This window comes from Sander vitreus, chromosome 24 (genome assembly GCF_031162955.1).
Source record: "Sander vitreus isolate 19-12246 chromosome 24, sanVit1, whole genome shotgun sequence".
Lineage (NCBI taxonomy): Eukaryota > Metazoa > Chordata > Actinopteri > Perciformes > Percidae > Sander > Sander vitreus.
Window position 1 is genome coordinate 4,050,436 of NC_135878.1, and position 15,249 is coordinate 4,065,684.

Below are 15,249 nucleotides of genomic sequence, written 5' to 3' on the forward strand. Positions count from 1 at the left end.
TAAGATCGATGACGTGTTTTACCACGCGCCATTTATCTGTGTCAAATTAAAAGTCCTGTCAAAAGATAAAATGTTCACTTTGAGATGTTATGCGGTTCAATATTGACAGCAAAACTCGTTAATTTTTTGCACAGACCATTGCATGTGGAGACAAAGTTAAAGAATATGAACTTTAAGAACAAAACGTCGTGTTGGATATCAGGCTCTCCTTTGTATTTTTAACTTGTTTACGTCGAAGCGCTAGAGTTGCTGTCGAGGGGAGAAGGTAAGCAGCTTCTTTACACGGTACTTCAAATAAATACAATAAACATAAACATATGTATATATATATCTGAGCTAACGTTAGCTCAAAGCTTGAACCCTGCACTATATCCATAGCTACATTAAGCCTAGCTACCGAAATAGGAGACCTAACGTTTCAAGATGTTTTTTGTGTTGCCTGCCCCGTATTTTCTTCACGGGGTTTAACATTAACGTGCATTAAAATATGTCACCCCAATAAATAGCCTATATGTTTGTTAGTAGTCACGACATTAACCGTCGGTTTGAATAATAGTCGTGTTCTGATTCAACTAAAATGGCTGCAGTTAATCTTAACCTTGAAGTGGAATTGGAGTTGATAAGGGTATTGCGAAATGATTCACTTTAGATTGTAATCAACGAATGAAGCCTTGCAGTCCTCTTTTTAGTACATCACAAACAAAGACAATTGAATAAATATATAATAACTTCTGATCGGGAATGTGTATATCTCTTGTTTAGGGTTCATTTATAATTTTCCTTATCAAGTCAACATGACTGATTTGACTGGACGGGGATATCTGCTAGTGAATTTCATACAATTTTCCTTAGATCTCTAGATCACCTGATGCAGCCAGGTACGCTGCAAGCGGATGGATGAATGGCTGAGGCATGCTGGATGCTGGATGCTGGTTACTCTCTAGTCTAGTGGGGGGATTCGACGTGTTTCTCCTGTTACTGCTGCGCTTCCACCTCCTGTCTCCCTCCATCGCAGTCGGTCTCCTTCGGCCTGTTAGCGGATGAATGCCAAAGCCTGCGATCTTACCGTCGCCAAAAGGACTCCATGTCTTTCTTGGTAAGAACTATCACGCTGCATGGATTTTACTTTGTGCCTACGTGCCTGTCGCTGAGTTGTGACCTAGGAGATGTATAGTCACGAATCAGTTGCTGATGCCTCTGGTGTATAAGGCAAATTCAATCAGTCAAGTGTGTTAAAAATTAGGAGCTTCCAGATAGTCCATGCACCACTGTTTTTGTCAGATATCAGATCTCAGCGTTTTTCTGATAAGATGTCAAATATTCTTTAGTTTGTCTGAAAACCCCATTGCATCTGCATTTATATATTATATAATACTTTAACATAGATATTAATATTATAGATTGAAAAATATCAGATATTAATATTGGCTTTCTGTGCATTCCCCACATCTAATGGGCACATCTATGTATGCAGCTCTTACTTTGCTCTGTTGGGACACATTAGTCACTCAGCTGCCTCTTTGTTGCATGTTGCTGTTACTCAACTCTCTCTCCACTTCCGACAAAATGCCCTGTAAGTGCCCTCACAGTGCCTGTATTCCCAGATGCTTGCTTCTCTGCCTCCTCTCTGACCCTCCACTCCCAAGCTCCATGTTTCCTCTCCACTCCTCCTTGTCCTGTAGGGCATGTCTCACCTGTGCCCCCCCCCTTTACCAGGACTGTTCCTGCATCTCCCACACTCAGGTCCAGCCCTTGGACATAGAGGAGCGCTATGAGGACATCAGCCACCAGCTCCTGGTCAGTAACCAAGACGCTGTCAGCATTGAGACAGGCGTCACACTGATGTTCTTCATCATATCATCACTATTCATATATTATCTATTTAGATCTGCTTTACCCTTGCCTTAAAGTTGTTAGACAGTAACTATTGGAATAGCATTGCTATAGCTGTTGGTAATGCTTAAAGGGGTACTCCATCAATTTTGTTGGGGGACTCAAGAACATTTGAGCAGTCAAAATTGGTGAGACAGAGGCCGAGATACTGTATGCTGATTCTAAGTCCTTAGTATGGGTCACGCTCTAAAAACAGTGGATACTACAATTCCCATCGCAGCTCAATAGTTTGTAATTTATCAGACCCTTTATGCCTGTAAACGTCCATGTGTCTTATACTCCCAGTTTATAACACAGGCTTTTTGAAACAAAGTGTCAAGCCCAAGTCAAGGTAACCCTGATGACATCACTATGACGTCATCGGGGGGTTATTTTCTTAGACTTGACAAAGCTCCAAAACCACACAGCTGGCTGGCAAGTTAACTGATCTTCATCAAAAAAAATGGGTGGAGTGCCCCTTTTTAAAGCACAGCTATAATCCCCATTATTGTTTCGATTGATTTCACCAGGAAGTTTCATTTGTAATGCATTACTTAATATGTATTAAATATTACTTACTACTTAAAATGTACTGCTAGTGTGTGAGCTCACTTTTCTCCTGATAATACAGACAACATGCTGGGACAGTTTGTATAAAACACATTCAGCTGGTGTGTTTTAAACAAAGCTACATCAGAAACACATGCAACTGTCTGATGCTGTGCTGAGAGAGAACCAGACACTACTGAGTCCCAAAAAATGTGTCTGCATCACTAAAACTGCAAGCATCTCCCCCCCACCCTTTGCTCTGCTAAGTGTCACAGTACCACTCCCTGGCAGCATTGTCCCCTCACACATAACCTCACCACCACCACAACATTTGTTATTGTATAAGAATTACTAAAGAGGCAGTAAGTTCATTTTTTTGCAGGATCATAGTACACACATATTATAATATAACTGAAAATGGCTTTGCATAGTTAATACCTGTTACTTAAGAGTCTTTCCATTTGTATGTTAGTAGTTTTCAGTTTTTCTCCAGATTAGCTTGTTTTTCCATTAAGGGGGAGGGACCTGTACCAGAGCCTGTGAATGTGGAACCTAAATTCTGTCAATATGGATTGAGAGGTTGATGAACGTCATAGATCACTTGAAGCACATTTAAAATGACAGCATACGTGTACGTGTTTGAGTTACTTGCATGATAGACTGAATCATTTTTTCTTAAATGCATAATATATGTGCGTCCGCGCAGAGCTGTGACAGTTCTGAATACACTCTGCAAGGGCCAGCAGGTGGCGATGACATCACAGGGCTGTCAGCTGAGCCAGCCCACTACCAGCTACTGTCTGAGCTGGGTGAGAAGAACACCAAAACATACACTTGAGTCAGCATTATTTTCCCCTTATTTCTCACTAAAATCTTTCAAACAACTGTAAATGCAGGAAGATTTCACTTCTTCCTTTCTGTGTATGACAGGGAGGGGCTTCAATAACCTCAGCCAGGTAAACATGGCACGCCACATCCCCACTGGCCAGCTGGTGGCCGTCAAACAAACCAACCTGGACGAGTGCACCGAGGAGGAGCTGCTGCAGCTCATGGTGAGCTGCCGTGCAGAAACAGGCATTTAGTTAAAGGACATTTTTGCTTAGTGCATGGGGTTCTTCTCTTCAAAGCTTATTTTGGGGTTTCGCAGTTTTTAAGGCATGCTTCTGCAAACCAATAGCTCTCCATCCAGGTTGGTTTATATCCGATTGTGTTTCAAACCTCAGAACGAGGTTCTGCTGTCCAGGCTGTTTCGTCACCCCAATCTGCTGACCTCTCGCCTGGTTTTCAGCTCCTGCTGCCAGCTATGGGTCCTCACACCGCTCATGGCCTATGGTCAGCCACACCTTAACTTTTGCCCTTAAAATTAATCAAGTTTAGTGTTTATGAAACTGTGTACACTAAGAGCCAATAGCTCTTTATTGGTTTTGACACATCCGCATTTCTTTATATAAAACCTCACTCACATTTTTGTGGCACTGTTCTCACAATTCAGATATATCACTGCCGATTTTCACCTGCTTATGTGTCCTTTTCCCTCTCCTCTTGCCTCCAGGCTCTGCAGACACCTTACTAAGAACATATTTCCCAGATGGAATGAGTGAATCCCTGATAGCGTACCTGCTGTACGGCGTGCTGAAAGCATTGGAATACCTGCACCGGATGGGCTACGTTCACCGGTCAGTGGGAGACGTTAGAAGAAACATCTGTAGAAGAAACATCTGTATTACAAGTGTGGCAAGGGTAACCAATAAGGGGGAAATTTGAATGAAAGAACCGATGCCACCTAAGGAATTGCACCCTAGGAAATACTATGTGAACATGGATTAATTGGAGAGAAAGGCACACAGATTCGTTACTGAGGAGGCAGAGGCGTGTTTCAAAGTATTCCAAATGTTTTTATTTTAAATAACAAAAATCAAAACCGGCAGGGAACTGCTCAAAGAAAGAAAGAAGAAAAGAAAGGTTATACTTCCTAAAATGGTGGGGGTGGATAAAATTCTTATTACAATTTGTTAAAACAGCATTGATATAAATGTCATTTATATAAATAAAAAAACATGTTTTAAGAATTCAGCTCCAAATTACCTATAAACAAAACTACACTGAGACACTGAGTGTTCAGGGGTGCCACCGCTACTCACCTTAGGTGCAACACAGCAAATCATCCCAGCATTCCTCACAGCAAAACGGTGCAGTCTATATCGTGTCCCCGTGCAATTACTCACATGCAAAACAGTGAAGGAACCTCACCACGGCTGCCTAGCCTCCAAACAAGATGGCACCCTGCTCTGAAAGAAATATTCTAAACACAAATTAAATATATGGTAAACCAGTTAGTTAAACTCTACTACACTTTTACCTACACTAGGGGAAGCCTTCCCCACTACACTCCCCAAGGAAACACAGTATTCAAAATACTAGATCTATCTCATGTCTGTCCACATATTCCTCTTGTGTCAGGGGTGTGAAGGCCAGTCATATCCTGCTGTCAGGGGAGGGGCGTGTCTACCTCTCAGGGCTCCACAGTGTTTACAGTATGATGCGTGAGGGGAAGAGGATGAGGGCAGTTTTTGACATGCCCCACCACAGCCCTGCCCTGTTGCCCTGGCTCAGCCCTGAACTACTGCGACAGGTCAGGACTCACTAGATTTAGTGATAACATTAATTACAGCACTGCAGATTTCAGAAAGCAACAATACTCCAGTGTCAGCCTTATTCTAATGTATATTCCCTCTCTCCTCTTCCTATGGTGTTGCCCTCAGTAGGACCTGCACGGTTACGGAGTAAAGTCAGATATCTACAGTGTAGGTATCGTTGCCTGTGAGCTGGTCAGCGGCAGGGTGCCTTTCCAGGACATGCCCCCCACTCAGGTAATGATAACACTTTCATCCAAACCGCTTAAGAAGAATATGTATGTGCACATTTAGCTTTAAAGGACTGTTGTCCACAGTTTGCATCAGTGTTTGAATCTTCCCATTCAGATGCTGCTTCAGAAGCTACGCGGCTCCCACTGCTGCCTGCTGGACGTGGCACCGTTCCCGCTGGGAGAGCTGGGGGGGCTGAAGGTGTCCCGGTCCGGGGTAGACTCCGGCATCGGGGAGAGCGTGGCCACCGGCAGCATGACACACAGCGCAACCGCTCCTCCTACCGACCGACCTCAGAGCCCTGCACCCAAAAACCACTCGGCCACCCTGCACAACCTGGTCCAGCTGTGTCTGCAGCAACAGCCTGAGCGCAGGTCATTACATTAAAGGACCAGTCGGCTTTTTTTTGACAATTGATCTGATAGAATTGCATTCATATACAGCATAACTTTAATGCAAATGAGTGTTTGTCCTGTTTTTGTCTTCCATAGACCGTCAGCATCTACACTGTTGACCCACGCCTTCTTCAAGCAGGTGGGTTTATTAGTCAGGATGCCTACTGCCTACTCCTCTCAGTGCGGCTGCTTTTGTCTAAAATCACTACTTTGTGAAATTCTTGTCATGTGAAATTTCCACTAGGCTTTAAAAAAATTACAATACAGTATCTTGTGCCAGTGTGCCAGTGTTTAAGCTGAGTTGTGTCCTTCTGTGACAGGTGAAGAGACACACCAGAGACACCTTCCTCAGCCTCATGTACCCAGCAGTGCCCCTCACCAGCCCCGAGGACCCTCCAGTATCCTGCCCCCCCGCCTTATCCTGCCACACTCCGGCGTCAACCTCCATCGACACCACCGAGGCTGTGTGGGACTTCTCCTAACCCCAATTCTCTGTCCCTAAATCTCCAAATACTGACTAGCAAGCCAAACACAAGACAATCGAAGCAAAGCAATGAGGCCAAGTTCTACTGTGCTTTTATTTTGTATTATTAACCCAACTCTCTGAGCCTTTTTTGACTAGTTTTGGAGGTATTTTATATGTTTGTCTGACGAATACATTGAGTTTGGGTCATGGGTTGGTGACAAGACTGTGAAAGTGCTGGATCAAAGATGCTGCTCTGGTCATTTATAAAGGATCTATGATGACACTAATGAACTTTCAACAACTCCCATGACTAAAGACTAATCCGTTGACTAATAATCACGCACTTCCTCTGAGATAAAAGGCAACTATGAGTGAAAAAGAAAGTCCACCCAGAAAATACTTTGTTAAAAACAGCTAGTTGTGCTGAACAGTATATGTTGTTTTTAAGGACATTGTTATCTGTATCTGAAATAAATAAATAAGTAAATACATTAAAAAGTAAAATCCTAATAGGCACTGACAAAATAACCCCTGAAGTCTAAGTGGCTATGCTCAGGTGGATTTTTCATTTACAGTGTAATGTATTCAGACTGAATAGTAAATACTGAGATGGCTATGTAAAAAGAGCACATGAGCAGTAGAATACATCTAGTGTCCCACCATCAGTAGAAACCGTAGATTCCCTGCCTTTGTCGTCAGTGATTCGCCAAAAGAATATTTCTACTGTGCTGGGTGACCACTTCTCCAACAATGCCTTTGTTTTAATGAAACCTGCATTCTGAATATGGTGATCCATCTGTAACTGTGATTAAGTGTACTGTATATGAGAACTGTGATCTACGGTACATATCAAACATGGTAGCTGTATGAGCCTTATATATATACACACACACATAATTATATATATATATACACACACAATATTTGATTTTGTAAACTTCCTGTTAGCCTTTTTTGATTACCAGCTGCGACAGAGACGCTGGTATATTGTTGTGTGTGTGTGTGTGTGTGTGTGTGTGTGTGTGTGTGTGCGTGTGTGCGCGCGTGTGTGTGTGTGTGCGCGTGCCACTGAGGCGCTTTTAAGAACTTTGCCAGCTGTTTATATTTTTTGTCTCTCTTTAGATAGATTTTGTCATTGCAATAGTGTCACAACCATGCAAGATGCAGTCACTACAAGCATTAAACTACAAGCAGTCTACTAGTACAAGCCTCTAGTTACCTGTATCACGTTGTCCGGTTTCCTCAAGTTGTTGACATAATCAAAGTACCTGGTATTCTGATTGTGGTTGAATATGTGTTAGAAAAGAAAGACACTGGGATACAGAGGCATGTATCCATGTTTCTGAAGACTCTTCTGTATGCACACACATGTCTTTAACTTGAGTGATGAAACCATTAGTAATAATAATAACTTTGTAATTCTTTTAGCACCTTAATGCAAAGATTTAGCCCAAAGAGCTTTGCATAACAGAATTAAAAACAATGTCCGGGTTAAAAAGAGAAATGAAAGCAATATTGTAAAACATTAAAACCAATATCGAATAAAACTAGAAAAATATGTACATTATCACTAAATAATCCAAATCCAAATATCTCTTTGAGCAGTAGAAAAACCAAATCCTGTATCATATTGCATTGCATAAAGGGTTTGTTTTAAGACTACAATCCACGTCTAGTCCAGGCTGCTTCAAGCTCCATCATCATTTGTGAAAGCCACATGACTTTATTTATTCTTTATGACTTATTTTTTATATATAAAGATATGTATAGATATATATATGAAACCCCCTATTTCCTGCCAAATAAACATTCCGTCACAGAAACACATCTCCATAACCCTAGTGAGACATAGCAGCTCTCTACTGCTCCACTAGATGGCAACACAACATCAAAACCAATGGAGCTCTGCAACCAAGCCCATCCCTTAGCAACCACGTAGCTCCACATCCACAACGTAAAGTGGATAAACTGTCGCAAACGCACCTAATGATAAAAACAATATTACAAGCCACGATTTTTTCCCTCACAACTTAAATATGCTATGATAGAAACACGTATACTGTATTGAAACTGCAGTTTAATCCTGACTAGTTTGGTAGTAGGCTATGTTTGTGCCAGTTGCTGCAGTGTATTATGTATCCGGTTCCCCTACCAAATTAAAGGTACTGGTTAACCATTTCACACAATATGTTTGTTTATTGAAACCATAGCATTATCAGCTTGCTTGTAGCAAGAATGCGGCATATTATTCTCCTGTAAATGTGCCAACCCTATTGTACCAAACCCCCGTGTGACTAATAATACAATCTCCCATTTCATATACTGTATTGAATAATTTCCTTGTCTTTGACTGAATTTGAAAGTAAGATAGGCTACCAGACATTCAACAATAGACACAACTTACAAAGCACAGTATTACTCTGTAATCAAACATATTTTTGTTTAGCGCAAATTTGTAGATAACAAATTAACGAAATTTCTGTCATTGCTGTATTTGTGCAATTATTTTCAATCATGTGCTTTTATGGTAAGCTCTCTTGTTTTGAAATAAATCGAAACGTACGTCGACAGGAAGGTGCTGTTGGTTGTATGCGCGGTATGTTTGTCGGCAACTTGACACATTTACAGCAGCTAAGGAGACGGCGTTAGTGACAGTGGTCTTTTAGTTACACAGGTGAGTGGTCTTCAGTTTCTCGACGGTTTTAATATATTTTAATCAGGTATTCATATTCTCTTTTAAATGAGACGTGTGTAGCCGGGCAGGCTTGTGAGGACGATGCGTTTCTGTCACATGAGGAGGAGGAGAAAAGGAGGCTGAAAAAAAAACAGAAATAGGCTTTTTTGACAGCTAGCTTTTAGCTAACTTGGTCAGGTAAGGTCGACTAATTAATGATAATGGTAATGTTTGCCGAGGATAACCGAGGGCGTTGCACAGCTGTCACAGGACGAGCGAGTCATCTTGTAGCTTATTTGTAGAGCACACAACAGAGCAGACATTATTAATGGTGTGTGTTTTGCCGTGTAGTTTAACCACCATCGCCTCAGTCTGTCTGTGCCTGGAGCCAGCAGGGCAGCTCAAAGTGCACAGGGAGTAACGTTACTGGATGCATTTTGTTGCTGCTAGCAGTGAATACTTTCGCCAGTCGTCTAACCGTGACAAAACATTTGCCTCCAGGATAAGTAATCGTCTGTGTTTTTATCATTGATAGCGAAAAACGCTGGGAATACCCTCTGGTTCTCCGAGAAGAGCAGAACAAATGGAAGTACAGGCCCGCCTGGGCCAAGTCCTCTCTGGGACTGCACGTCTCTCCTCTGCCATGGAGTAATTCTTGGAAAGTTTCTGCCACAACACGTCATCTAGCACCCATTTCTTCATCTTTGAGGCGTGTTACACCTTGCCAAAGTTGGACAGTCACGATGTTGAGCATTAAGGCCAGCAGCAGAGGTTTAGCTCATGAGTGAAGACCATGAAGCAGCCAGGGAAGTGACCTCGGGTGATACTACAGCCTGAGGGTGCCACTCACCAGCACCATGGCATCCAAGGAGAGACTGTACGAGGTCTGGATGCTCTACTGCACTAAGGTAAGGTGTATTCCTGTGCACACAACTACCACTATGGCTGTTTTGTCTCCTGTGAAACAGCCAGTGAAATGTCATTAGGTGTAGTAATCGACAGTGTGATTACATTTCCTCCCTGGCAAAAAGGTTATTCTTTATTGGCATTCATATTTTGAAAGTCTAGCATTCTTGCCTGTTTTTGTGACTGTGGCAGACTATGGTCAGCAGTAAGTATCATCAGTGTGGAAATCATCAGTATGAGAACTCAAAACAAAAACAGACATTTTTAAACCAAAGTCACTGATTGCAGTTATTTTGTGGTGATCTTTTTATACCATGCATTACACTTTTCAGGATGCAAAGGCTTTTGAAACAGCGTATAAAACATTATAGGACTCTAAAACGCTCCAGTTAAACCCAGACTAAATTGCCTGCTGGTTCTGAAGGATGTAGGATGTTATAAATGAATAATTATTTCACAGAGAACCAATGTAACTTTATGGCAGGTTAGTGTTGCAAATACTTTGGCACGAACCCTCACCTTATTGGTGATGAATAAATGATAGTCAGTACCATATCCAACAGATAAAAATTAAACGTGTATACAACACTAGTAGGGACGCTATGTGGTCAGGCTTTAATATCAGTTTATGACAGGAAGTTCTCCTAATGTGGTGGGTACTTCTGCAGTGAGCAGTGCATGTAGAATACTGCTTTGTTTTACGGTGGAGATGAATATATGACCCTGTAGTACCGACGGCACCCCTTGACGGCACCCCAGCTGTTGGCTAGATTTGATTCACTTGGCGATAAAACATGTGAACGTCCTGGCTTCTGATCACAACGGCCTGCCTGAGCAGCTCCTCACGTGAGCCTGGCTGCAGTCACACACCTTACTGTCCACTGTAATCCCTCACAATAACACACACAGTACAGGCAAATTGGTTTTCTGCAAGTTTAGGACCTTAAATAATCCTCAACCTGTAAAGTGAAATATGTAAGCTTGAATGCAGACACAAATAGAAAATCTAATGCCAGTGGTGTGGGTGTTTTGGAGTTTATAACAGAAGTATTCAGACACGCTGCTGCCCGCACACACTTGTCACAGCCACTTGTGAAAATGCCGACAATTGCTGCAAGCATACACATTGCATTTGTTCTAGCAGGAGTGTGTATTTGCATTGACTAAGCATTACACTGCGAGGAAGGATCATTTCATTTCATTCTGGCTTTGAGCCAAGGGTTCACTGGGCCAATATTTCTCTCTGCGGGAGGCGAAAGAGACGCTGAGAGAGAAGCACTTAATAATATATGTATAGCAGCCTGTCTCTTTCCCCGAGCAGCTGAAATGTCAGGTATGGCGGGTGTGTGTGTGTGAGGGTTGCCAGGATATGTTAGCTGCAAGAAAAAAAAAATGCAGTCCTCACGTGGCCTATTTCAGTTGAGGAATGTTGGTGTGAAGGCCCTATGACCCCCTGTAGCCCAACTAAAGGGTTAATTGTTTCACAACCAACCTCAGTCCTTACCTCTGTTGTCATACAGCATATGCATTAATGTGTTTAATAATAATAAGATTGTATACACTTGATGTTGTTGGCATTCAGGTGGTTAGATGTACTGTACAGATACTGCCTCTGCCACTTTGAAGGCTATTTAAGCATGCAAACAGACAAAAAGTACAAGCAGTAGCTAGTTAAACTAGATTACATCATTCAGTTAGATGGCTTGAAAGGTGTTTGTTGTTTTCTTGTGCTCATCATATGTCCCTCATGCCATCTGTCTGTTTAATGATTGACAAAACAGTGGAGACATCACTGCCTTTAGTGTCAGAGGTTAATACTTGCACAGTTCTCGGCGGAGCGGTCGTTCAGAAGCGTATTGACAGTACAACACAAGCAGCCAAAGGTATGCGCTAGGAGAACCAGCTCATCCTGCTCTGTCAACTATAGACATCAGCTGTCAGTTCTTATCTCTGTATGTTATTCACTTGATTGTCACCCAGTATCCAGTGCTGAAAGTGGAATGGTGGAATTGGAATTTGTTGTGTCATGCTTTAATTTTGACTCATGACATTGTAATAATAATTTCAGACTATGTTTCGTGCCAGCAGTGGCAGCTGTTGACATATTAATGATGAGGTCAGAAATTGTTGGGTGAGCAGCTGTTGCACCAGAGTCAGTGTTGAGGAGTGTGTAGGAGTTAGTGTTTCTGTTTTCTGGCCACCGATGTCTACTTATTAGCTCTCGGAGCATCCCACTGCATTTTGTCATTTAAATTTCTAATACATTGTTCAAAATATGTTGATACCCTGGTTTTAAATGGTTTGACCATAGCACCTAGAAACCATGGAAACCCCTGCAGGTTCCTGCACACATTTGGTTGTAATAAACAGCACGAGTGAGGATTCTGTGTATTAGTAGATTTCTGAAGCATTCAGAAGGTTTGCATTTGAACAATTATGATGAAAATCTGCAGTAGTATAAAGGACTGACTCCACCTTGCTTCTCAGAGTTGTAGAGGGCTGAGAGGTCACAGATGACAGCGAAGGCCGTTACGTAACCAGCGATCCTCTTAGCTGCCTGTCATTGGTTTGTGCCAGAGTGCTGTCCCCGAGCACACGGAACCGCTGGTAGCCGCTGGTATACAGAGGCAACAGCACCACGCTGCACTGGCGCTCCTATTTCACCAGTATATTATCCAGAAGGGCTTGTCGGAGAAAGTGGAGGGTTTAGCAGACTTCTGAATAGTGCCAGTTACGCTCTTAAAGCCTTTGTCTGCTGCAGTAAAGCCCTTTTTAATTCCCAACCACAGGGAACATGCCTCAACAACCAGGGGCATCATTTCACCCTTCAGTGGCTTTAGACTGACTGATCTTAATTCTAGAGCAGAAATCCTCACTCCCTTTTTAAGTGTCCACAAACCAGTGATTTCTGGTTACCATTTACAGAACCTTATGTCTTATGTCCCCCCCACCCTACCCTGCCTTGTTAATTGCTTTTTGACTGGAATTGGAGAAACGACAATAATTTGCATAGGCCCCTGCACTTATGGGAGTCATAATAGTGATAAGATTGGGGGAAGATAGGAATGAGGAGGGAAATGAACAGTTGAGCTGGGGACGATGGAGGAGGAGAAAGTGCCGCAGTTTCACATATTTGCACAAGTAGATTACTTGGGTCTTTTTTTCTGGCTTTCCTGCTTGTTTACTTATTACGGTCTAATCTCTGTTGTGTGTCTCACACCACACGCATGCACACACACAATGTCACACAGACCCGCACACACTCAGGCTTTGGTTAATGTGCTGATATGCAAAGTTTGTTCCCTCAGGCTAGCTTTCTTTTTCACTGCCGCTTATTTCATTCTGTGTTACCCTCTTGCATTTTCCTCTGTGCTATGAATATCTCTGGAATAACACTGATGTCACTGACATACTGTAGTGTATCAGATCCCTTATGTGGTTTTAACCCCTCCCACCAGCTCCTTGAAATCCTCCCTTGGCAGTGACGTCATGGCCTGAGGAGTTGTCCCTGACTGAGGCAGTGATGTTGGGGTGCAGAACAGAATGGCCGCAGCCGTCTTTAAAACCTACGGGGAGGGGACCTTTTTAAACATTGTGGTTTCAGTGACTCCATGCCACTTCCTCCCAACCAGGTCACTCACAGCCTCTCCAAACTAGGCAAACAGCCACCCGTCTAGCTGGCCGACCGCGCCTGTCTGGAGGGGCGGATCACTTGCTGAGACTGTGTTGCTGCACTGCATAAGGGCATACTGATAATAGAGCAATCAATCAAGTAATCTAATTACTGACAAACAGTGAATGCATCCCCTTACCAATAAAACATTTGCGAGACAGATTTTTATAAGATATTCTAATTGCTGCGTTGTTTACATTTTTTTATTATTATTATTATTATTATTATTATTATTATTATTATTATTATTATCTCTTTTGACAGACTTACTGGAATACATATCTGATCAAATTGTTAACATAAAGCGATTTAATGTGTTAAATGGTCGTATCACTTTATTTCCACCTATTTAGAGGGACATTGTCCTAAAGTTTGACACCATTATTATCTGCTATTATCAGAAGTTATGACGTACCCAATGCTGGGGAAGATGTTATTAGTTGGAAGGATATGAAATCACATTGCAGAGCCCGATCTGCTATTGCAGGTCAATACATATCTTGTTTCATTCCCATGTCAGTGGGGAACTGAATGAAGTGCATTGATCTGTGTCACTGGTGACCTTGTTAGCTTTACAGAGGAATGTGATGTAGTAGCTAGGCAAAGGGCCTAGACTAATATGATAATGGATATACATAGGAGAGGCATGTGATCTTCTCATGGGAATTGTTTTCATATACATTGGGACACAAAATGGTTGTTAGAGTTGGGACAAGGTGACTGTTGGCGAGTTAGGATTCCTACTTACGTACGTCTAGGTGTGTGTGTGTGTGTGTGTGTCAGGCCAGTGATGAAGGCCATGGATAAACAGAGCCGTGTAGAGCAGGGTGTGTCCCTGCCTGCCACAGTCCAAACCCTCAATGGGTATCTGTGCTCCCAAGCTGCTGCCTAAAAGAGGACATTATTTCAGACACACACACACACACTAGTCATTCAGTCACTGCTACTAGAAAGCTTAGTCACTTGAGAGTAAAGCAGCTGGCATATATCATCGTCTAATCTTCTGGCAGTAACATGGACATAAAAAAAATTTATTGCTCAAGTTAAAGGACAGCTTTAGCAGTAGGCAAAAATAATATGGGTCAGTCATTCATGCAGTAGCAGAAGAAAGAAGCACACAGGCCACATGCCTCCCAACAGAACATATTCACACGTGGCTGTTGCTGACTCCATTCACATGTCTCTCTCTCTCTCTCACACACACACACACACACACACACACACACACACACACACACACACACACACACACACACACACACACACACACACACACACACACACAGGACAGCACCCTTGGACTGTTCTGATGACTTCATAGGAATTGCAGAGAGCTTGCTTCCTGCTTTGTTCTGACTGATTTCCCACTCTGACACGCAGACAGAAGCAGTCAGCCTTTCAGCCCCTCTCCAACTCCTTAGCCAGATGGCACTGCTTTCCTAAGAAACCCTGTTTTTCCATTTGTGTTTTTTCTTCACTTTCAAGCTCTATCATACAAATTCTTCATAGGAAAAGGTATACATTGGTTTGCGAATTGTCTGTGGACCTGTGTTTATTTTGTCTGAAAGTGGCATTATGTGATGTTTTCAGGTGTGTACCGTTTGCAGTATCCAGGTGGTGATGGCTTCAGTGCAGGAAAGAAAAAAAAAGTGCTGAGAAAAAAATCACATTAAAGTTCAAAGACCCATCCAATAACATGGGGAACATTAGAGCAATGCATTGTGTTTTCATTCTCCATCTGTTTCTTTGTCTCCCAGGGTAGTTTAATGTGTATATATATGGTGTTTACCTTTTCCCCAGGATAAATTTGAAGTACACTGCTCCTTAAGAGTGACAAATGTAGGCCACAG

At 42.4% G+C, this 15,249-nt stretch overlaps 2 protein-coding genes across 3 annotated transcripts in view; both read left to right on the plus strand.

Moving 5' to 3' along the window:
- The first annotated feature begins 32 nt into the window (after positions 1 to 32).
- On the plus strand, positions 33 to 7,015 carry stradb (STE20 related adaptor beta). Its single transcript, XM_078243561.1, has 12 exons — positions 33 to 265; positions 853 to 1,096; positions 1,717 to 1,797; positions 3,128 to 3,230; positions 3,352 to 3,473; positions 3,645 to 3,753; positions 3,974 to 4,097; positions 4,882 to 5,053; positions 5,187 to 5,291; positions 5,403 to 5,659; positions 5,777 to 5,819; positions 6,001 to 7,015. Exons 2-12 carry the CDS (start codon positions 1,085 to 1,087, stop codon positions 6,160 to 6,162), a joined length of 1,290 nt encoding a protein of 429 aa, XP_078099687.1. The 5' UTR covers positions 33 to 265; positions 853 to 1,084; the 3' UTR covers positions 6,163 to 7,015.
- A 1,697-nt stretch (positions 7,016 to 8,712) lies between these two features.
- Positions 8,713 to 15,249, plus strand: part of nbeal1 (neurobeachin-like 1) — a 44,653-nt gene continuing 38,116 nt past the window's right edge. For both annotated transcript variants that reach the window (XM_078243884.1, XM_078243885.1), the window contains exons 1-2: positions 8,713 to 8,820; positions 9,356 to 9,728. In XM_078243884.1, the coding sequence (XP_078100010.1) occupies positions 9,678 to 9,728 (51 nt within the window). In that variant the 5' untranslated portion in view covers positions 8,713 to 8,820; positions 9,356 to 9,677. The remainder of the gene's footprint in view (positions 8,821 to 9,355; positions 9,729 to 15,249) is intronic.

What these genes read in the sequence shown, in the direction of transcription:
- stradb (XM_078243561.1), top strand. An exon ending in CCAGCTACTGTCTGAGCTGG is followed by an intron (nt 3,231 to 3,351) that starts GTGAGAAGAACA and finishes TGTGTATGACAG; the next exon opens with GGAGGGGCTTCAATAACCTC. An exon ending in AGGACATGCCCCCCACTCAG is followed by an intron (nt 5,292 to 5,402) that starts GTAATGATAACA and finishes CTTCCCATTCAG; the next exon opens with ATGCTGCTTCAGAAGCTACG.